A 22,218-nucleotide genomic window follows, 5' to 3' on the forward strand; every position below is an offset into this window, starting at 1 on the left:
TTGGTTAACATGAAAACTGGAGACAACTTTTGGTAAAAATTGAACATCAGGACAAAGTACCACCTGATCAAAGTGGAAAACCAGGTAAGGTTCGTCTATTCTTAATGCACATAGTTTACTGGCGTGTCTTGCAGACATAATTGCCACCAGAAAAACCACCTTTAAAGTGAGGAGCCGTAAGTCAGTGGTTGCTAATGGCTCAAAGTGAAAGTGCATGTAGAACCACAGATAAACTCCATGATGGCGAAAAGGTCCTTACTGGTGGGTTTAAGTTTAACAAGCCTTTTATAAAACGCTTAACAGTAGGGTGAGAAAAAACCCTAAATCCATCAATGTAGTCATGAAAAGTAGAAATAGCTGTCAAATATACCTTCAAAGAGGAAACTTTCAGGCCTCTGTCGACTAAAACTAGTAAAAAGGACAGGATCTGATGAACATGGCAGCCTGAGGGTAAAAACCCTCGTTCAGAGGCAAAAACAGTAAATGCAGCCCATTTTCTATTATAGTTTTTGCGTGTTGGATTTTGGTTGCCAAATCAGTATCCCCTACCAAGGGCTCAGCCTCCAAGCTGTCGTATGTAGGGTGTCGAGGTCTGGGTGGCATATCCGACCTTGATCCTGGAACAGAAGGTCTCGTGTCATTGGCAGCCGTATGAAGAGACCTTGTGACCTGTTCAATAGGGTTGCGAACCAGTTCTGTCTGGGCCACCAAGGGGTCAGAATTATGCAATCTGCATTGTCGTGAATGACCTTGGCAAGTATTCTTGTTATCAGAGGGAACGGAGGGAATAGGTATAGGAAATGATTGTTCCACTTGTGGAGAAATGCGTCTCCTTCCCATTCCAGGCTCTGCTGCAGAATTGGTGACATACTGTGTTGTTCGCTGTTGCAAATAGATCTATGTCCGGTTCTCCCCAGAGGTGGAATACTTCCTTGATGACCTGAGGATGGATTTGCCATTCGTGGACTATCAACGACTGTCTGCTGAGGGTGTCTGCCAGTGTATTGGATAGTCCTGCTATATGAACTGCAGTGATGAATACTCGATGTCAAATGCAGCATTCCCATATGTATATGGTAAGTTTGGTCAAGGGCAGGGATTTCATTCCCCTTTGCTTGTTGATGTAGAACACGACTGTCATGTTGTCTGAAGTCACTTAAACATGGTGGGTGTGGATCTCGGTTTTGAATGCTTTGAGTGCTCTTTGGACTGCCAGCAGTTCAAGGTAGTTGATGTGCGCCCTTTCCTCCCTGGTTGACCACAGCCCTTGTACTTTTAACGAGTCGAGATGAGCTCCTCATCCCGTGCATGAGGCATCCGTCGTTATTGACCTCGTTGGCATCGATGGTTTGAAAGATATTCCCTTCGTTAGATTCTGCCAGTTCATCCACCACTTCAAGGATTTGGTCACTGCCAGTGATAAGGAGAGAAAAACACATCTGGCATTCCTTAGTGGGTTGAACACTTTGTTGGACCAGAGCTGCAAATGTCTCATCTTGAGCCTTGCAAATGGAACGACCATGGTGGTCGATGCCATCAGTCCCAGTAGTCTCTGCATTGTGTACACCATGGTTCGTTGTTTCGCCAGGTCGTTTGCTAGGTTTTCGATGACGATTGCCCTGTCAACTGGCAAGAATGCTTTGGTGGTGTATGAAATCCAAAATTGCACCTATAAACTTTATGGTTTTGGTTGGAAGGAGAGTTGACTTTTTTATGTTTATCAAAAGCCCTAGCTCCGCCATGAGATTTTGTACGTAGCATATGTGCTGTTGAAGGGTATGCTTTGAGTCTGCTACTAGGAGCCAGTTGTCGATGTAAGGGTGAATTTGTATTCCTCGACTTCTCAGGTGGGCACAGACCACCGCAATACATTTGGTGAACACCCTGGGTGCTGTCGAAAGACCGAATAGCAGGACGTGGAATTGAAAAGCGCGCTGGCCTATGGCGAAGCGTAGGTATCGCTGGCTGTCGTGGTGAATGGCTACATGGAAACAAGCGTTTTTGAGGTCGATGGAGGCAAACCATGACTTCTCTGTGAGTAGTGGTAGTATCGTGGGAAGGGAGACCATACGAAACCTCTTCAGTGTTATAAAGGTATTGACCTCTCATAGGTCCAATATGGGACGGATGTCCCCATCGGTTTTTGGAATGGTGAAATAGCGGGAATAGAATCCCTTCAGTAATTGTCTTTTTGGTACTGGCCATATTGCTCCCTTCTCTAGAAGTGAGCGGACCTCCTGCTGAAGTGGCGTCAATGGTGTAGTTGTTCTCAGGACTCCCGAGGGTTGGTAAAGAATTGAACTCTATCCTGTAGCTGTTTTCGATGATGGAGAGTACCCATTTGTCTGAAGTGATTCTATTCCATGTCTCCCTTGACGTCGAGAGACGGTTGCCGAAGGGGGTGCTCATGGTGTTGTGAATAGGGGAGTCAAAGGTGTCGATTTTGTGTGTAGTCCAGTTTACGACGTTGAAACCTGGGTTTCGATGTTAGAAACTGCTTCTTCCCTTGCTGAGGTAGAGAAGGTTGTTTAAAGGACTGCCTGTCAAGTTGGTATCTTGTGGCATTGAATCCCGATTGTCTGTACCATTTTCTAGGCTTGAACTGTTGTTGAGTTTAGCATATTCCCATTTTCCTTGCTGTAATCCTGGCTTTCTGAACAGTATCCATAGCCTCGTCAGTTGTGGAATTAAAAAGGTTAGTGTCATCAAAGGGAAGGCTCTCAATGCGAGTTCTAGCTTCCTGTGATAGACCTGCTGACCTCAGCCACGAGTGCCTTCTAAGGGCCACTGCTCCTACCATAGTCTTTGCACCGTAATCAGCTTGGTGTTTTGCTGTAGCTATCTGCTGACGTGCCATTTTAGTAGCTTTGGAGTGGAATACTCTTGCCAACACCCTATGATCATCTCCTAAGTTGTCACATAGCGATATCATCTTGTCCCACAAAAATAACTGGTATCTGGACATTGTAGCTTGATAGTTTGACACTTTTAGGCTTAGAGACGCAGTTGAATAGAATCTACAGCCCATTACGTCCAGACGTCGACCTTCCTTGTCAATAGGTGCAGTACGTACCCTTTGTGAACGGCCTTGGGCCGACTCCACAATTATAGAGTTCGGCTGGGGATGAGTGAACAGGAATTCTGCTTCTTTGTCTAGGACTCTGTACATGTTGTCCAGTCGTTTTGACGATGGTTGTAATGCTGCAGGGTCTTTCCATGATTCTTTTACCGCCCCAGTTAAGGTTGGTAAAAAGGGAATAGCGATGGGTGTTGTTGCTTCTGTATATATAGCGTCGAAGACAGGATCGACTAATTTTTCTATTGTTTGTCAAGTCTCTATGCCCAATGCTTGAGCCATTCTTTGAATTAGATCAACGAAATGGGCCAGGCCCTCGGATGGGGAGACAGATCCCTGTGCTTCCACTATTGCATCCGGGGATGGTATTGAAGGGGAGCTGAAGTGCAGGAGGCTGAATCTGAACAATAGTCTTCTCCCGATTCAGGAGATGAGGCTATTTGTACGGTTTGAATTGCCTGAGTTTGCTGCAGATCAGGAAGTGTTGCTTCTTGATGTCGGGTAGAGTGTGGTGCAGTGCCTACTGCCGTAATGGCTAGTGGAGCTGGTTGCAATGCCTCGACGCCATCATCCGGTCGTGAAATCGAAGCCGATGGCATTTGTCTACGTCGAGGAGATGATGCTCGATTCTCGTCACGTTGATATCGATCATGAACGTCGTGCCAATCCCTATAATAATAGGTAGGTCTCGGTGGAAGGGACCACTCTGATTGTCTTTCCCATTCTCTTACAGGAGATCGGGAGCGGTGTCGTCTTGAATAGTAATAGCGTTCACTCTCCCAATATCGACTGTTGATGGAACGGACAGAACAGACAGAGTCAGGCGAATGGCGATAGTCCGATCTACGTTCGAAGGGAGTGGGCAATCTTCGATAATCAGATCTGCGTTCTACAGTAGCCGGTAAGTGTTCCCTTGGGGGTGAGCATCCGCTCGACCCCATTCCTGAGCGTCCTCGGTCCCTGCCCTGGAGGGATGCATTATCCCTAATTTCACCTTCTGACAAGGGAGTTGATCATCGGCTCGATCATCGATGTCGAGGGGGCGCCGACCGTCGTAATCGTTTGTATTGTCGATAGTGGAGCAGGAGTGGACAGCGATAATATAGTCAACGTCGAAGTTTTAGTCTTGTGGCGATCTTGCTTATGGGACGATTTTGCCTTCTTCTTTCGCTTTGCAAGGTCTGAGGACTTAGGGGTCCGTGCTTTCTTGGATAGCTTTTTTGCTACTGAAGCAGTCAAAGATCGCCCTAGTGTCGCAGGGGGATCCTGGCGGGGACTGTCAGCCTGACTCGTTGATGGCTCGACAGGAGCTGGAGACACTAATGACTTTTGTTGAGAAGCCATGGTCGGTTTATCTACCGCCGCAAGTGCTCTCTCCCACAGCTTGGCCCGCAGTTTGTCCGCCCGATTCCACCTTGTTTGCTTCGAAAAGGCTTGGCAATGGGGACAAGCGTCTACCTTATGTCCTTCTCCAAGGCGAATGATGCAGAAAATGTGGCCATCCAAGGGCGGCAATTTCATCCCACAGTGGGCACACTTTTTGAATGGGGTCTTGGGGCCCATGCGGTCAAGGAAGAAGTTGAAGGATAGAGAATGAGGTAATTTATTTATTTATTTATTTATTTAGGGAAGAAAGAAGTAGAAGATGACGAAGAAGGTGGAAAGGATCCAAGATAAGAGTAAAGAAGACAAAGAAGGTAAGTCTTAGCTATATTTTTGTTTTGAGGAGAGAGAAGTTCCCGACAAGGCTGTCACGATGACGGTCGAAGAAGAACTGGGGAATCTGGGCGGGAACCCTCCTGCACATGCGCAGTAGAGAGGGGAGGGTTTCCTGCCGAAAATGGCTCTTAGCTATGGAAAATTCCTGAAGCGGGGCTTCGCGCAGGCCCATATGTGTGATGCACAGAGACCACAAAGAAGAACAGTTCTGGTCACAACACCTAAAAAAGAAGAAGCTATTATAGAGCTGGAAAAAGTGCAGAAAAGGGCAACTAAAACTATTAAGGGGCTATTCCAACTCCCCTTTGAGGAAAGGTTACAACAGCTGGGATTATTTAGCTTGGAAAAAAGGAGGCTAAAGGGAGACATGATAGAGGTGCACAAAATTATCCATGGTGTGGAGAATGTGGATAGGGAGACATTTTTCTCCCTCTCCCATAATACTAGAACCTGGGCTCATCCCAAGAAGCTGATTGTTGGGAGATTCAGGACAGCTAAAAGGAAGTACTTATTTACACAGTGCATGGTTAAACTATGGAATTCTCTACCAGGAGAAGTGCCCACCAATTTGGATGGTTTTAAAAGGGGGTTGGATCAATTCCTCGAGGATTGATTTGATTAGATTTATTACATTTATATACTGCCCCATAGCTGAAGCTCTCTGGGCAGTTTACATAAGGCTATCAATGGCTACTAGTCCTGGTAGCTATGTGCTACCTCTATTATCAGAGGCAATAAGCCTATATACACCAGTTGTTGGGGAACATGGGTGGGAGGGTGCTGTTGCACCGTGTCCTGCTTTGTTGGTCCCTGGTCAACAGCTGCTTGGCCACTGTGTGAACAGAGTGCTGGACTACATCTGTAAACACCTTGAAATCTGTAAACACCTTGAAATCAATGCAGTGATCACTAGAAGCCAACATGGATTTGTCAGGAACAAATCCTGTCAGACAAATTAACTCATTTTTTTGATAGGATAACCTCCCTTGTGGACTGTGGGAATGCTGTGGACGTCATATATCTTGACTTCAGCAAAGCTTTTGACAAAGTACCACATGACATTCTGATTAACAAACTAGCTAAAAGTGGGCTAGATGGAACAACTATTAGGTGGATTCACAGTTGGCTACAGAATCGGACTCAAAGAGTACTTATCAATGGAACCTTCTCAAACTGGGGAGAGGCAATGAGTGGGGTGCCGCAGGGCTCAGTCCTGGGCCCAGTGCTCTTCAACATTTTTATTAATGATTTGGACGAGGAGGGAACGCTGATCAAATTTGCAGATGACACAAAATTGGGTGGGATAGCTAATACCCTGGAAGACAGAAACAAACTTCAAAGTGATCTTGATAGGCTGGAATGCTGGGCTGAAAACAACAGAATGAAATTTAATAGGGATAAATGCCAAGTTCTACATTTAGGAAATAGAAACCAAATGCACAATTACAAGATGGGGGATACTTGGCTCAGCAATACTACAAATGAGAAGGATCTTGGAATTGTTGTAGACCTGAGAGCCCCCTCCCTCCTGCTACCAATTGTCTCTGCAGAGGCCACCAGTGAGGGAGGAAGCAGCAGCCAGGCACCCCTCCCTCCTGCTGTCACCTGTAACTGCTGAACTTTCCAACTAAGATTGTAGTGCCTGAATTTGCTTTCCTTTTCCCCCTCCTCCTCCTCCTCCTCCCTCCCAATCCCCTTTCCTTTTGTGTCATGTCTTTTAGATTGTAAGCCTGTGGGCAGGGACTGTCAAGAAATACTTTTGTAAGCCGCCGTGAGAGCCTTTTTTGGCTGAATGGCGGCATAAAAATCCTTAAATAAATAAATAAATAAATAAATAGATTGCAAGCTGAATATGAGCCAACAGTGCGATATGGCTGCAAGAAAGGCCAATGCTATTTTGGGATGCATTAATGGAAGCATAGCTTCCAAATCACGTGAGATACTGGTTCCTCTCTATTCGGCCCTGATTAGGCCTCATCTAGAGTATTGCGTCCAGTTCTGGGCTCCACAATTCCAGAAGGACGCAGACAAGCTGGAGCGTGTTCAGAGGAGGGCAACCAGGATGATCAGGGGTCTGGAAACAAAGCCCTATGAAGAGAGGCTGAAAGAACTGGGCATGTTTAGCCTGGAGAAGAGAAGATGGAGGGAGACATGATAGCAGTCTTCAAATACTTAAGTTTGTCACACAGAGGAGGGCCAGGATCTCTTCTCGATCCTCCCAGAGTGCAGGACACGGAATAACGGGCTCAAGTAAAAGGAAGCCAGATTCCAGCTGGACATCAGGAAAAACTTCCTGACTGTTAGAGCAGTGCGACAATGGAATCAGTTACCTAGGGAGGTTGTGGGCTCTCCCACACTAGAGGCCTTCAAGAGGCAGCTGGACAAGCATCTGTCAGGGATGCTTTAGGGTGGATTCCTGCATTGAGCAGGGGGTTGGACTAGATGGCCTTATAGGCCCCTTCCAACTCTGCTATTCTATGATTCTATGATTCTAGATGGACCCTCGGTCTCATCCAGCATGGCACTTCTTATGTTCTTAAGAATTGCCTTGCTGGTCTATCTACTCCAGCTTTCCATTTCTAACAACAGGCAATCGAAAATGTCACAAGAAGGGCATAAAGGTGATGTCCATTCTCTGTTATTTTCTCAGCATCATCTGGTATGTGTTTATTATTTCTTTTTCTGCATTTATATTCCACCTATCTATATGTGTTATAATACGTGTGTGTGTGTGTGTGTGTGTGTGTGTGTGTGTGTGTCTATTTTCAAGGTGACAGATGTGAAAACCTATTTAAAAGACCATATCTGAAAATGGTTGATGGAAAAGGTATGTGTTGATTGTCTGTCAAAAGATGAGCAGCGATACACCCAGGTATACGCTCTTCCTTTGGCAGGGCAATGCACTATCTTGATGCCACCACAGAAAAGTCCCTGATCCTCATACCAACCTGCCACACTGCCAACGGGGTGTGCGTGTGTGTGTGTAGGGTGTGGGGATGGGAAATGAACAACACCTCAAAAGATTATCTCTAGGGTCAGGCAGATTCATATGGTTTGAGGCACTTTCCAGATCATCATCATCATCATCATCATCATCATCATCATCATCATCGCTATTACATTTATATCCTGTCTTTTTTTCTCTTGCAAGGAACTCAAGGCACCATTGTATCCTCACAACCACACTGTGATGTAGCTTAGGCTGAGAGTCAGTGACTGGCCCAAAGTCACCCAGTGAGCTTCACGGCCAAGTGGAGACCTCCCAAATCCCAGTCCAACTCTCTAACCACAAGACCACATTGGCTCTCATTAAGACTGAAACAAACTTGCAAACAAGGGCAGGTGAATAAATACCAGGAGCCAAAATAAGCTCTCACTTGTGTTGATGGGATTTGGCCCAAGGTTCCCTCTGTTAGCCCATGCTACCTATCCATTATCCCTAACTCTCAGAAAGTCAAGGCGATAAACCAGTTCAATGACAGAGGTGCAGAACCATAATCAGATGAGGAGCTGAACTGCCCCCCAACAGGCCCTCCGCAGGCCAGATGATGTCAGTGGGTATGGCCTACTGACTCTGACTCCTATCTGTTTTGCCTTTCTCCATGTTGACTGAGACATGGACTTCCATTCTTCTCTCAGCAAGGAGGAAAGGATTCAGCTGATGCTAGGTAGAGTAGCCACTCCTCCCCAATGGTGACCAGGGCCGTCGCTTTGAGCAACATGCAGGGATGCTCTAGCATGCAGCATTGCAGATGGGAGATAACAGCAAGGATTTCTCCAGGGGGCAGGGCTTGAAGGCATCCCTGCTCTATGGGATACCAAAGGTTGTCCAGGAGTGACACTGTCAAGCTCCAGAGATCAACTAGGGCAGAGATGGGAAACCTCTGGCCTACCAGGCAAGCCACCCAGCCCTTGGGGCCTCATGCAAGGCCACTCCCCCTCTCTGAAATCCTGCCTCCTGAAGGCTAGTGGAGAGGGGATTCCCGGTCAGTGATCACAGAGGACAGCAGAGAATCCACTGCACACCATTCACCATCCCAATTAGGAGAGCAAGCAGCATGCTAAGTGCTTTGCCCACTCACCAATGAAGGAAGGTACAGGCCAGGCAAAGCTGCCATGAGCAAAGTGGTGGCTCCTCCATCTGGGGTCTTGGCCGCGGACTGGATAATGCCAGGGTCACCCATTCCCACCATGGTCCAAAAACAGTTCCACACCCCTGAACTAGGGCACTGATCGAACTGCCATACACATTAGCAGGAAACTCCTCAAGAGATAGGAGAAACTAGACAAAATGCCTGGAGAAGGAGAGGGAGTGGGAATCCTAGCAGAACTCAAGGACCCCAACTCAAGGCACTGGAGAAGCTGGTGGGAAAGGTTCACAACTGAAGCACCAGGGAACAATGCTAGTCACATTGAACTGCTGCACTCTGTCCCACTTACATGTCTCTGCTGCTCTCTGCAGCTCACAGCTTGAAGCAACTCCTGAAGCTCAGCCACTTGTTCTACAGCCTGCCTGCTCTTGTCCGTTAGGAATTCCTTGATGATCTGCTCCTTCTGTTGAAGGCGGAAGCAGAGCTCTTCCACAATATTCCTCTGCCCAGCCCCCAGCTTGCATAACAACAACAACAACAACAAAAACAACAGTTTATTGCTTATTAGCCAGTCGGGCCATGCACATACAGAAACATAATAAAATAACTCCTCATGCCAGAGTTAATAACAAAATACAAAGTGTTAATAAAATGGCTAACAAGAGCAGGTTAAAACATCTTGTAATCCTGGACGATATTTGCTGACATATTATATTATATTAATAAGTGACTTTCGTTTCTCCAGAGCCCATTGACAAACTTGGTAGTCCTATATGATGTGTAATAGTCCGTACCAGCCGGTAGGGTTAGAATTATGCTTGCAGAGGAGATATAATTGAACCCAACAATTAAGAGCTCAAGATATTGTTTCCTCAACTATGCGTACAATGGGTACTCCACTAGGAAGTGTCTACTGGGAAGTGTCTGCCTTAAGACAGCCAGTTGGGCAATCTGCTTTTACACTGCGGCAGGACCTATAGCGTGCCTTCACCTCCATCAGCTGGAGTGAATTCAGTCTGCACCGAGTCATAAGCCATCTCAGCTCATATGAGGTGACAGAAGTTAAGTACGGGGGACCTTCCCTGGGAAGGTAATAATACTTTTATAGATCATGTTGGAACGACTCCCAGCAATGACTGCCATTGCTGTCTGGATGTCAACATCATGTAGCCTTCTAAAGATCTCCTCCTTGGCACAATCGTACCCCCTTGCTAGTAGGTAAGTTTGAGAAAAGCCCAGCTCAGAGATAGATCATCTTATTTTGTCTGCCCAAGAGTCTTTCCCCATATTGTCATATGCTGATAAAACCAAGGATGAGACCAGTTGGAACACTATCTTTAGCCAAAAGAAGATGGCTGATTTTTGGACAAGTGTTCCCACGGAATGACAAGCTGTTTCTAATAGGACAATGGCCTTGGAGGTGGATCTAGGTACCCCGAATACTCTGGATAAGAATTTATGCTGCGTTGACTCCAAAGAGGTAATGTCTGCATGGACCCAGGGGGAGTAATTTACTTTTGAATAGCTCTATTAAGGGGGCTACCATCTTTCCACCCGGTCCTGCTGCAAAGCGAAAAGGGGCATTGCCAGTTGTAGCAGCTGTCAAAACCTTTGCTTTCAAATACAGCTTGCATAACAGTGTTGTTGAGAGCACCTAGGATAAGGACAAGTATTAGGAGGGAGGAGGAGAACAGGCCCTCCAACTACAGAAGTCCTGTTGCTCTGCTACTGACCCAGCTGCAAAACATTTGGACAGTAGCAGATTATTTTAGTGCAAGCACCTGGTGATGTTGCCAAGGGACAGGCAGCACTTATGGCAATGCACCATAACCAACATTAAGAAAAGCTGCTTTCTGGATTCCAGAAATAATGTCAAAGATGCCGAGGGGCATGCCTGCAGAATTACCATGAGCCTGGAACAATGACAAAAGTTTCCTAGAAAGGTGTGATAATAGCTCTAATGCCCCCCAACCACTACTTTCAAATCTTAGCATGGAAAATATTCCTGCCTTCCATGCTCCAGCAGCAAAAGCTGGACCACGAGCCTTACTTCCACTTCCTTGTTCCTGTCATACAGAGCTGCCTGCAGTTGCTGAACAATTCTCTCTTGCTCGGTCTGCCATTTGTGGGATTTTGCTTCCATTTCTTCTTTCAGCCACTTCAAATTCTGATAGGAGGCCAACAGCTGCTCAAGTTCCAAGCCCTTGGCTTTCAATAAGCTCTCCAGGCCCTAATATAGAAAAAGTGGGCAGAAACAAACAGATTAACATGGGACCCAGCCAGGCCTCCTTATGAATTTCCTGAAGCCCAAAATGAACAGCACTGATTCCATCAGGTCCTTCTGTATGCCTTCCATGTTGCTTTGGAGTAATTCCCAACATCACACTGGCCCCTCACTCTCTGGCAGAGTAGACATAAGTCAGGTTTCTAAGATTCACATTCTATTCTTTATATCTATAGTTGGATAAGAACCTAATTCAGCAGGAAGAGCTCTCTGCTGAGACTTTAGAGACTTGCTGCAAATCAGGGTAGAAATATTCAGTTAGATGAAACACTGGGCTGTTCCTCTAGAACACTAGATCAACTGCGACCTAGCTCAAGTCAACCTAAAAGTCACAGCAAAGGAGATATTTCAAGAGCTGTCTTGAAAAGCATTGCATTATAGTGTCAATCTTAATGGTGAGCAGGAAGCCATGGCAGAGAGAAAGACAGACATAAGCTCTGCTCATATTGCTGTAGCAACCTACCTGAATGGTAGCTTGGTTGCTGGAGAGGACTCTGCGCAGTCCTTCCAGATCACGCTCTCGCTCCTTTACAGACAAATGGAGCTGCTGCCGTTCTTGTTCTCTATCTTCAAGCACACAGAATTTTTCATCTACTGCTCGCTACAACAGTCCAGGGAAGGGGGTGGGGAGGAATAACAAGGGTCATAGAGGCACACCCCTCATATGTCCTACTCTTCCTCTTAACGTTCCCCTCCTCCCTCCCCATGTGTCAAACAGGAAGGAAAGGAGCATATTTGTTCCTTGGGACCACAACAAAACAAACAAGAGATTGTGCTGGACAGCTCTGCAAGTACCTCCAGGGCAGTATCTCTGTCTTTAATTCGTTGTTGCAATTTCTGCACCATTTTATCAGCAAATGTGGGGCTCTTGTCCAACTTCTGATGATACTGTAGGAGTTCCTTAGATTCCTAGAAAACCATAGAAATGTATCAGGGCCATCAATAATGCAGTAAGATTGCTGCTGAGCAAATTCAGGAAGGTCCAAAGTAGAAGCACTGCTAGTGGGAAACCCAGGGGCTCTCAGGTAAGTGAGCGTGGCTGTTGTGGATGAGGACAATAAAACAGATTTGCAGCCTAGGAGCACCACCTGACTCAACTTTACCCTATGGACTTCAGGTATTAGCCACAACCTAGTGTCCTTTTATCATACCCAAGTTACAACAGATGAAACTTTACCTAGAAAACAAATATCTGGCCACCACCGTTTACTTCCTTAATCTTGACAGACCACTGCAATGTGGTCTCTAGCAGCCTGGAGTGGTATTGCCAATGGATGGCTCCTGAAAGGAAGGGGTAGAGGTGAACCTAGTCATCCAGCACTGTGACAGCTGCTTATGTACAATTCCCTGCAACTGTAGCTCTGTAAGATTTGGGCCCCATATATCTTGGAGAGTACCTATTCTTATATGTTCTCCTGTACTAGAGGCATTCAAGAGGCAGCTGCACAGCCATCTGTCAGGGGTGCTTTAAGGTGGATTCCTGCATCGAGTCCAATGTCCTGCTCCATGCAGGAATCCACTTTAAAGCATCCCTGACAGATGGCTGTGCAGCTGCCTCTTGAAGGTCTCTAGTACAGGAGAACATATAGGAATCTATGACCTGGGAACGTATCTATTCTTATATGTTCCCCATATATTTTGGAGTGTATTTATTTCTATATGTTCCCCATATAGAAATAGATCTCTAGTATCCTGTAGCTCTTTCTCTCTGGGGTCCAGATTATACTGTATTGGGAGTCTTACTGCCTAATTTATTTGTAAACCACTTTGAGTTTGGTTTGATCACAAAAAGGTAAGATATAAATGCGCAAATCAATAAGGTAATTCATAAATCTTATGCAGAGTTAGACAGGTCTAAACCCATTGATTTCCAATGAACTCAGGCATGCCTAATTATACACAGGATTGGGCTGTTAATAGTGGAAGGGGAGGCAGAACCTTTTTGTAGAGGGAGAAACAGGTATTCTTAATTCAGCAGCAGTAGATAGGGCTGTTAAGAAAACCTCAAAGACAGGGATTACTCTGCATTTGGGACTGGGTCAGGAGAGAGAAGGGGTGGCACAGAGATGCAGGGAGAGGGACATACAAAATCTGCACTGTATTGTGGCATGTGCCAAACACCAGGAGTTGATTGGGAGGGACATTGTGCTGCTTAACTCAAGCACCAGCAGGAAGAGGAGACAGCAGCAGAAGCAGCAGGACTTCTCCAATTAGGGCTGGCATCAGGGATTGGCACCATTGGGAGGCCCCACCAACTCTAACTGCTGACCAGCTGCTACTGAGGTGCAGCCGTCTTGAAGAGGTTAGGGCCCCCTGGATGCAGCATTTCTGTTCCATACCCAGCAGTAGTAACATCTCCCCTTCCTACTCCCACCCAGATTCAAAGGGAAGGCTGCAGGGGACAGCTATTGTTCACTTGCCTGCAAGACGAGACAAGTGAGTACTAATTGCAAAGAATGTCCATTACTGCCCACAATTATTCGCCTGCCCTCTTGGAGAGGTGGCACTAAGGACTGGGCCTACTGGGCCACCTGGAGGTGAATACATCTCTGTGAGGCAAGGCAAGGAGAACTGAGCCCAGCAGCCATGTGTGGAACCAAGAGAATGCAGGAACAGTTCCCACCTCCCCTCTGCGGATGCCACAGCGTGGAGGATTGGGCCCAATGTGCTGCCTCGAGAGAAACAATGAGTCAACTCTGGCCACCTGCCCTCTCTGTGTGAATGGCGCACTGCTGAACTAAATTCCCAGCACTGCCCACCTTGGGGGTGGGAGTGAGCGAGCATGCAGGAGCGGCTCTAAGGCTCTAAGGAGCAGCCACCTCATTCTCTCACACACTCACCTGCGCGCTTCCTTTGGGTGGCATGGCAGCGGGGATTGGGCCCAGGAAGAGGGAGCACACAATGGCTGCTCCTGCAAGGTGCAGCCACCACCTGTTGCTCACTCACTCGTTCACTTTGAGTGACCCCACAGGGCCCATTCCTCCCCACCGCATTGCCCAAAGGCAGAGGGTCAACCAAGCATGGAGAGGGGCGGGGCAGGTAAGTGGTTAGAGGCAGCAACAAACATCACTTGCCCAATGCTTTGCTATGCAAAGTCTGGGCAAGCAGTAAGGCAGAGGAAGAGCTGCTGCCTCCTCTTGCTGGACTTCTCTCCCTCCCTCCCTCCCTCAACCTCTAGATGGCACAGCAGGGAAGACTGGCCTTGCTGGGCCCAACCCTCTCTGCTGAACAGTCCAGAAGGAGAATGCAGATGGGCAAGGAAGAGGGGGATCCTTGAACAAGCTGATCTCTCTCTCTCTCTCTCTCTCTCTCTCTCTCTCCACTGCACTTCTGCACTCTGGATGGGGCAGTGGTGGAGCTATGCCACTTGACTACCATAGAGGTTGAACAAGCAGGCATAAGTTGCGACTCTCTCTCTCTCTCTCTCTCTCTGCTCATTCACTTGCCCTCTCAGCAGTGGGGGGGAGGGGGGAGGAGGGAGGGGCAGGATTTGGCCCACTGGAGGGTGGGGAGAAGGGAGTTTCAGTGACATAGCTTGAAAAACTGCATCTGAGAAGCAAATCAGTCTATGTAAAAACTCATGCCCAAAGAAGCTATTAGTATTTAATGGTGCCAAAAGACCCCTGACATTAGTCCTTCAGTTTTGTAATAAAATTTATTGGGCAGAGAATTAAAATAGGCAACTGGCAGGCTAAAACCCATGCTTCCCCATATTTTGGGGCTTTGAACCAGAAAATGTTATATACTTATTAAAAGCTAAAATCTTATGTATCTATATAAAATTTGACTTTCTGCATGCAAAGCATGAGCTTTACCCCTGAACTATGGACACTCTGAGTAAATATGCAGAGCACTGTAAAAGTATTACGTTATTTCATGTATTCATTAACTGAGATAACACCTGCCTTATTAATATTTAATTTCATTCAGTCTGATGAAATAATCTGCTTTGAAAAGGCATAAAATATTGTTGTAGTATCACAGCATGTATGGATTTCAAATCTAGATTTGAAAAAAAAAAGTGTGACTTCGATGATTAAGAGGAATTGTAGGCCCTTTGCCACTGATTGCCTGCGAGTCCTTTTACACCATGAATGTGATCTAGAAAGAAGTAACTATTAGGGTGGACCAAATATTATTAACTGAGCAAAGTACATGAGAGAAGGGCCCCAAATTTCCGGAAAAGTAGCAGTCGAGAGGTTGCCAGACCCCTGGTGCCTTACCCAGAGTGTGTTTCAAGGGACTGTTCTGGGCTACTGTTATTGTGTTTTAGGTATTAGTACTGTCTGGACTAAATGTTTTATTGCTGGTGTTGTTGATATTATTAATTTTTGCAGTTGTTTCATTGGATGAGATTTTATTGCACAAAGTTCCTTGAGAGGGTTTCTACTCTGAAAAGCAACACTTCCTTCTCCCCTTGCACTCCACTTGGTCCTCCACACACAATCCCCTGCCAAACATGCACCTCTATGCACACAAACACACATGCTTCCCTGCGCATGCACACATGCACGCACTCTCCCCTCCAGGCATACACAACCCTATCCCTGTACACACATGCTCTTCCCCACAAGTAAACTCACTCCCTTCCCCACATTTGTATCCCCATATGCACACCTGCTCCCTCATGCAAGTGTGCTCCCTCATGCATGAAAACACATTCATTCCCACCTACGTACACACCTGCTCCCCCACATTTACACATGCACACACACACTCCCCACACGCATATGCATACCTTTTCCTACACACACCCTTCCCCGCACTTGCCCACTTACACACCCTCCCACATAGAACTCTCTCACACACACACAGAGCACATGACCTCGCACACATTCCTTTCTCCCCACTCTCTCTCCTCCCAGTCCTTCCCCCCACTTGATTATATATATATAGAGAGAGAGAGAGAGAGAAAGAGAGAGAGAGAACGAGAACAGAGCACCTGAAATCTGATTATGACAGAACTTGAAAGGCCATTCCCATCTCACCTGTAGAAGCTGTTCGTTCCAAGCAAGGTTGTGGTTCAAATGCTTAATTTTCTGCTCCTGTCTCTGCATCTTTGCCCATTTTTCCATCTCCAAAGTACAACATTGCCAGTGTTTGTTCTGCAGCTCTGTTTTTAACTGCTGAAGGGTAGCACGCAACTCCTGGAAAGCAACATACAATCTCCATTAGCTGAACCTCTATCATCAGCTCTTAAAAGCTAAGTAAAGCTGGGTCAGTGCCCCAAACACCAACCCGGGTCAGTTTCACCACACTGCCACAAATTTATTTATTTATTTATTACATTTTTATACCACCCAATAGCCGAAGCTCTCTGGGCGGTTCACAAAAATTAAAACCACAATAAAACAACCAACAGGTTAAAAGCACAATTACAAAATACAGCATAAAAAGCACAACCAGGATAAAACCATGCAGCAAAATTGATATAAGATTAGAATACAGAGTTAAAACAGTAAAATTTAAATTTAAGTTAAAATTAAGTGTTAAAATACTGAGAGAATAAAAAGGTCTTCAGCTGGTCATGTGAACTTGCCTTTACAGACAGTGACATGGGTCTCAACCACAATATTGTGTGTGTGAAACGACGGCAGTTTCCAGTGCAACTGCACACATTCCCTGGTCCTCAAAGTACAACACAGAACTCCATCCAGTTCTGGCTGGGACCAGATATTTCCATGTATTAAAAGACTTCCTGCCATACCTTATTGTGTTGCCATGCTGCCTCTTTCTGCTGCTGTTCTTCTTGCAACATGGTCTCTAGAAACTGGGTGGTCCTTCTGGCCTCAGCCAACTGCCACTCCTTTTGCTGTTGAGCCCTCTTTAGTTGCTGTACTTCCAGCTGGGTGCAGAAAAGCGTGTCCTGCAAATCAAGAAGTGCTATTTGCTGCTTTTCTTGCAACATGGAAGAACCCTCTGGGATCTAGCAAGATATGGAAAGAGAAAAAAGGAGTATGTTTAGACTGTGAAATCACTGGTCAGTGAGTGGAAGGCAAGCATTATCACAGATTTTAAAAGAACATTCTAAAGTATATTACAGGTCATTCTTTATTGCGGCAGACTTTTAGGATGGCCTGCCTGGGAATACAAATGGAGTAAGCAGATCACAACATTCAACTGCTCTTAACAGCTGCCCCAGCTGGACACGTCTGACTTGCAGAACAGCAGTCATCCCCTTTTCTGCCAACCTGGTGGCTCCCACCACTTTCTCAGCAGCAGCACTGATCCATTCACTTTAATGGGGAAGCAAGGAAGCTGTAGGGGATGTGCGGCACTTGCATCATTCATGCCACTGTAAAACAAACATTGACCTAAAATGCTGTGCCGTGACAGCTGTGCTGCCAGTCTGGGAAAGCCGTTGGCCTATTTATTCCATGTATATCTCACCTCTCCTACAGGGAACCCATGGTGATGTTTATGGTCCACCCCCCTCATTGTATCTTCACAATAACCCATATATTTCTAAACTTAACGTTTAGAACACTGAAGACACAAAGGGCTGCAAATGTTCTCACAGGTACTAAAGGTCTGAGGCCGTCTTCCTTTTCAGGATAAACACCCATACACACTGTGCTCCCAAAGCTGCAACAGCATCAAGGAGGGTGTGCATATAGCTCCTTCAAACCTCAAGGAATGTCTGCAGCAGGAGACAAGTGCATCGACGCCACTGGAGATTCCAGAGGGTTAAGCTGAAGGGAGGTGAGCAAGCACTTTCTTCCCCCTAGCCTAACATAAGGCTCCCTCAGATCACTTTGTGTGCAGAACTCAGTTGAGCAACTAGGGAGAGTGTGACCCCCGCAAGATAACAGCAGGACCCCAGAAGGTTGGGCAGAGGAAAGGGGATGTGATGGCACTCCCTACCCTCTGCCCAGCACCACCAGTTCACCAGTCCTCCTGCTTTTCCTCCTCCTGCATCAGGGCTCCCACTTTCCCTGCTAAAAAGTGGCACTTAAGGGAGGAAACAGCTGCAGGCAGACATCAGCACCTGGCATTACTGGGGAGCTGGCAGGACCCGTTGCTGATGCCTGATCTGGGATCTTAAAAAAACACACCTCCCAGCATGGCATTCTTGAGCTGGATCCAACTGCTATTGAAGTTTCATACCTTGCCTCCAACATAACACCATTCTAGGGCATTTTGGGTGAAATTTAAATGGCTGTCCCAGCCACCCGGTGCTACTTGGATCACTGCTGCTAGCTGCCACCAATGCCAAGTAAGCCCACCAAAGGAGGACAGGGCCCACCAGATGGGAACTTTGCCCAGGGCTCCCTCAACTGGGGAGCTGGCTCTGGAAGTTACTCCAGCCTGCTCTTGGGGCAGGAGGAGGCAGTGGCAAAGCAGAACCCTTGCCATGTTCCTCCACAGTACCATGAATTTTCATGGACCACCACTTGTTTCTTTATGATGTCAAGGTTAGACTTCAGCAATAGGCTCTTATGGAGCTACACCTACTTGTAAGCCAGTGTTTGCTGCCAAATATGCAACGCGGAGGTGGGAGTGACATTTGCAGGCAAGTAGTGGAGGAAGGTTGCTTAGCCCCTCCCTTGACCACCACGCCTCCCCTGCAACCCCTCCCCTTTAGCAGCTTGCCCCTGCCTGATCAGGTTCACAGACACATTTTGTGGACCAATGGAAAAAAGTGTCCAGGTGGAAAGAATGTAGAGTAAAAGCTGAAGACATGAGAAGAGTCAACAACTCCGACCATCCTGACTGCTGCCTCTCATCAAACATGCATCTTACTTCATGCAATATTACATGGCAGTGAATATAAGAATGGAAATCCCATGTCAGCTATTAAACTTGAAGTGCAGGCTCAAGGCAGGACTAAGTGAGGGTTCAGGGATGGTGCTCCCCTACCTGCAATCTTTTTTTGTCACCTATGCAAAATTCAAAGTGCTAGGGTTGATCCCTTAGAAAATCTTAAGAGATGCAAGTCTATTAGTCTTTTTCCTCTAAAACTAAATGATTGACCACTCTATTATTCTGTCTGCACACCACAACTATACTCCATTGGCAAAGAACAACCAGAGATGTCCTATTTATGTAGCTCTCTTCCTTCAGCCGGCATGGGTCGACTCAGCCTTCCATCCTCCTGAGGTCGGTAAAATACCTAGTTAGCTGGGGGAAAGGGAATAACGGCCGGGGAAGGCAACGGCAAACCACCCTGCTATAAGGCCTGCCAAGAAAACGTCAGCGAAAGCTGGCATCCCTCCAAGAGTCAGTAACGACTCAGTGCTTGCACAAGAGGTTCCTTTCCTTTTCCTTCCTTTGGAAAATCAAGGTCTCAGCATCTGGCAAATGTGCTACAAGACTATCTTATCTGAGTTGATGCAGAAAATATAGCTGGCATATTCTTGGCACTTAATGTGGATTTTCTTTTGTTTTATTACAGATATTTTTATACTGTTCATGTTTTTGATGGTTTTAAATTTTGTATACTTTTTAATGTTCACTGTTTTTAACTTTTGTAAACTGCCCAGAGAGCTCCGGCTATGGGGCGGTATATAAATGTAATAAATCAAATCAAATCAAATCATTACAGATGACATTTTAGAGCTAATTTTCTTGTAATACTCTAAGCATCAGCACTACATACTTTGAACCTTTGGGATAAGGCAAGAAACAGCCCAGAGAGCTTCGGCTATTAGGCGGTATAAAAATGCAATAAATAAATAAATAAATAAATAAATAAATAAATAAATAAATAAAGATCCATACCTGTAATTGTCCAAGCTGGCTTCTATGTAGCATGTCTTGTACTTTGGCTATTGTCTCATTCTGCCCCTCAATTACATGGTAGAGTTCCTCGGACTACAGGACACAGGATTGAGCAATTATAAATTAGCAAGTAAAACAGAAAAGGCGAGGGGCACAGGTTGCCTCTTACCTAACTGTGGCAAGCAAATCCACAGAGATGCTATACTGAAAAGTCAGCTAAGCTGACTTTTGGATCACCATTATCTGGAAGTTCTCTTGTTACATGCAATGTCATATGCCACACAAAAAGGCCAGAAAGGTACTTTTCAGACACCAGCTCTGTATTCTGCAAGGACACAGCAACGTTACAAACCTCGTTCTCTTTGCTCTTCAAGATCTCCTTCAAGTTCTGGATTTTGTGATCCTGCCTCTGAGATGTGTGCTGGACAGACTTCAATTCAAAATTCATCTCATTCAATTTCTCTTGCAGCTGCTGAATGCCATAAACACAAACACATTTTTGACTAGGCAATGCATGGCAATCAATTTATTTTGATCTTCCACTGCAGATATAAGTTTAGCCTTCCACTGCATTACTCAACAACCTTTCTACGTACTTACTTGAATCCCTACGTTTAAAGCATCATATAACTATTGCATCAATGAGCAACTCACTGCCCCCAACGTTTTGGGAGAAATTTAGAAGACAGTTGAGATTTTCAGCTTTTCCTTTCAAAGCAAATGTGTAGCCCCTGTAGCTGCAGTGATAGGTTCAACATCAGATGTATTTCAGTGCCAAGTAATTTGCCTCTCGAATCTATTCAAATTTCTTTTTTATTTTAGCTCTTACCTCACTCTGATCCTGACAATGCTCAAGTATACTTCCTTATCTGATTGCAAGGGACTATGTACATGGGTGAAGATGATTAAACAAGACAGTATAAACCGAGTCACTTCCCACTGCTTCAGTCAGAGATCACATTCAGCAGACAGTAACAGGTGAAGGTGGATCTCTTCTTAATCATCTCAGAACGCAGGACACAGAATAATGGGCTCAAGTTACAGGAAGCCAGATTCCGGCTGGACATCAGGAAAAACTTCAGGCAATGGAACTATTTTATTTATTTATTATTACATTTATATCCTGCCTTTTTTTCCTCCAAGGAACCCAAGGCGGCATGCATAACCCTCCTCTTCATTTTATCCGGATCTCCCGACTCCCAGTCCAACATCTTAGCCACTACATCGCACTGGCTCTCTAGTTACCTAGGGAGGTTGTGGGCTCTTCCACACTAGAGGCATTCAAAATGGTCCTATAGGCCCCTTCCAACTCTACTATTCTATGATTCTATAACATTTCTGGCTTGCTCTATAACTGGTTGAGTGCACTATCTCTCTCATTCTATTAGCCCCTTAAGATCGCATTGCTGTAGTACTTTTGATATCTTACACAATAATGCTTTTTCTATTAGGTTAAAATACAAATTGGGAATCATATGAACAGGGTAGCTAGTTTGGTACTGAAAGGGGATTGGCAGCTTCCACAGTAGGCTTGCTCCCTTGTCCTTGTGAAGTTCAACAGAGGTTCAACGACAATGGGATAAGAAATGGCAGGTGGGGATACGGAGGGGTGCATGTGTCAGAACCAACCCTTTAAATCTAAGCCCTTTTCCTGGAGCCTGGCCATGGCACCATTCTAAACCTTTTCACCTAAAGCTACCAAGTATGTATCTGAAGGCACCCATCTGCAAGAGATGGAGACTGAAAACTACTCCAAGTCAGAGCAGAGAAAGGTTAAGAGAATTATCAACAAGGGGCTTGAGAATCACTTTATATCCCTGTGCTGGAAAGCAGCTGGATTATGGGGTCTGGCCTTGGAAACTAGCACTTCCTGTACTTGCTGGACCACCCTTACAATACTTGCCTCAACTTATAGATGTGTTAACAAGTCAAAATCGTTATGCCTTCAGTAACCTACATCAACAGTAAACTAAACTACCCTGAATTCCCAAACAAGTGGGGAAGGAAAGGGGTGCATACTAGTGGCCCCCAATTGGTTCAGAACAGCTTTTTTTCTGTAAACACATGCACATACGAACAAACACACATGGATTTGCTAGTTTAAGAAGGTACAATTAGAGGATATAAAGCAAGAGTTTAATTGAATGTATCTAATCTTGATTTAAGCAAAATCTCAAATGGTATTAATCAAAGGGGATAGTTTAGAGATGGCGGGGGCATTTTAAACTGAGGGTGGATGAACCGAGTGACTTGCAATTAAATCATACAGTAACCCCAAAGTAGCTACATACATCTGCCCAACTGCATGCTTTAGAGTAGGAATGTAG

At 45.7% G+C, this 22,218-nt stretch overlaps 1 protein-coding gene across 5 annotated transcripts in view; it reads right to left on the reverse strand.

The window, feature by feature from the left end:
• PDE4DIP (phosphodiesterase 4D interacting protein) overlaps positions 1–22,218 on the reverse strand; it is a 282,371-nt gene that overhangs the window by 154,888 nt on the left and 105,265 nt on the right. For all 5 annotated transcript variants that reach the window (XM_063133148.1, XM_063133164.1, XM_063133171.1 and 2 more), the window contains 8 exons: positions 20,244–20,363; positions 19,892–19,984; positions 16,878–17,096; positions 16,159–16,317; positions 11,966–12,079; positions 11,634–11,771; positions 10,937–11,116; positions 9,236–9,403 (listed from right to left, as the gene is read on the reverse strand). In XM_063133148.1, the coding sequence (XP_062989218.1) occupies positions 9,236–9,403; positions 10,937–11,116; positions 11,634–11,771; positions 11,966–12,079; positions 16,159–16,317; positions 16,878–17,096; positions 19,892–19,984; positions 20,244–20,363 (1,191 nt within the window). The remainder of the gene's footprint in view (positions 1–9,235; positions 9,404–10,936; positions 11,117–11,633; positions 11,772–11,965; positions 12,080–16,158; positions 16,318–16,877; positions 17,097–19,891; positions 19,985–20,243; positions 20,364–22,218) is intronic.

This window comes from Elgaria multicarinata, chromosome 1 (assembly GCF_023053635.1).
Source record: "Elgaria multicarinata webbii isolate HBS135686 ecotype San Diego chromosome 1, rElgMul1.1.pri, whole genome shotgun sequence".
NCBI lineage: Eukaryota > Metazoa > Chordata > Lepidosauria > Squamata > Anguidae > Elgaria > Elgaria multicarinata.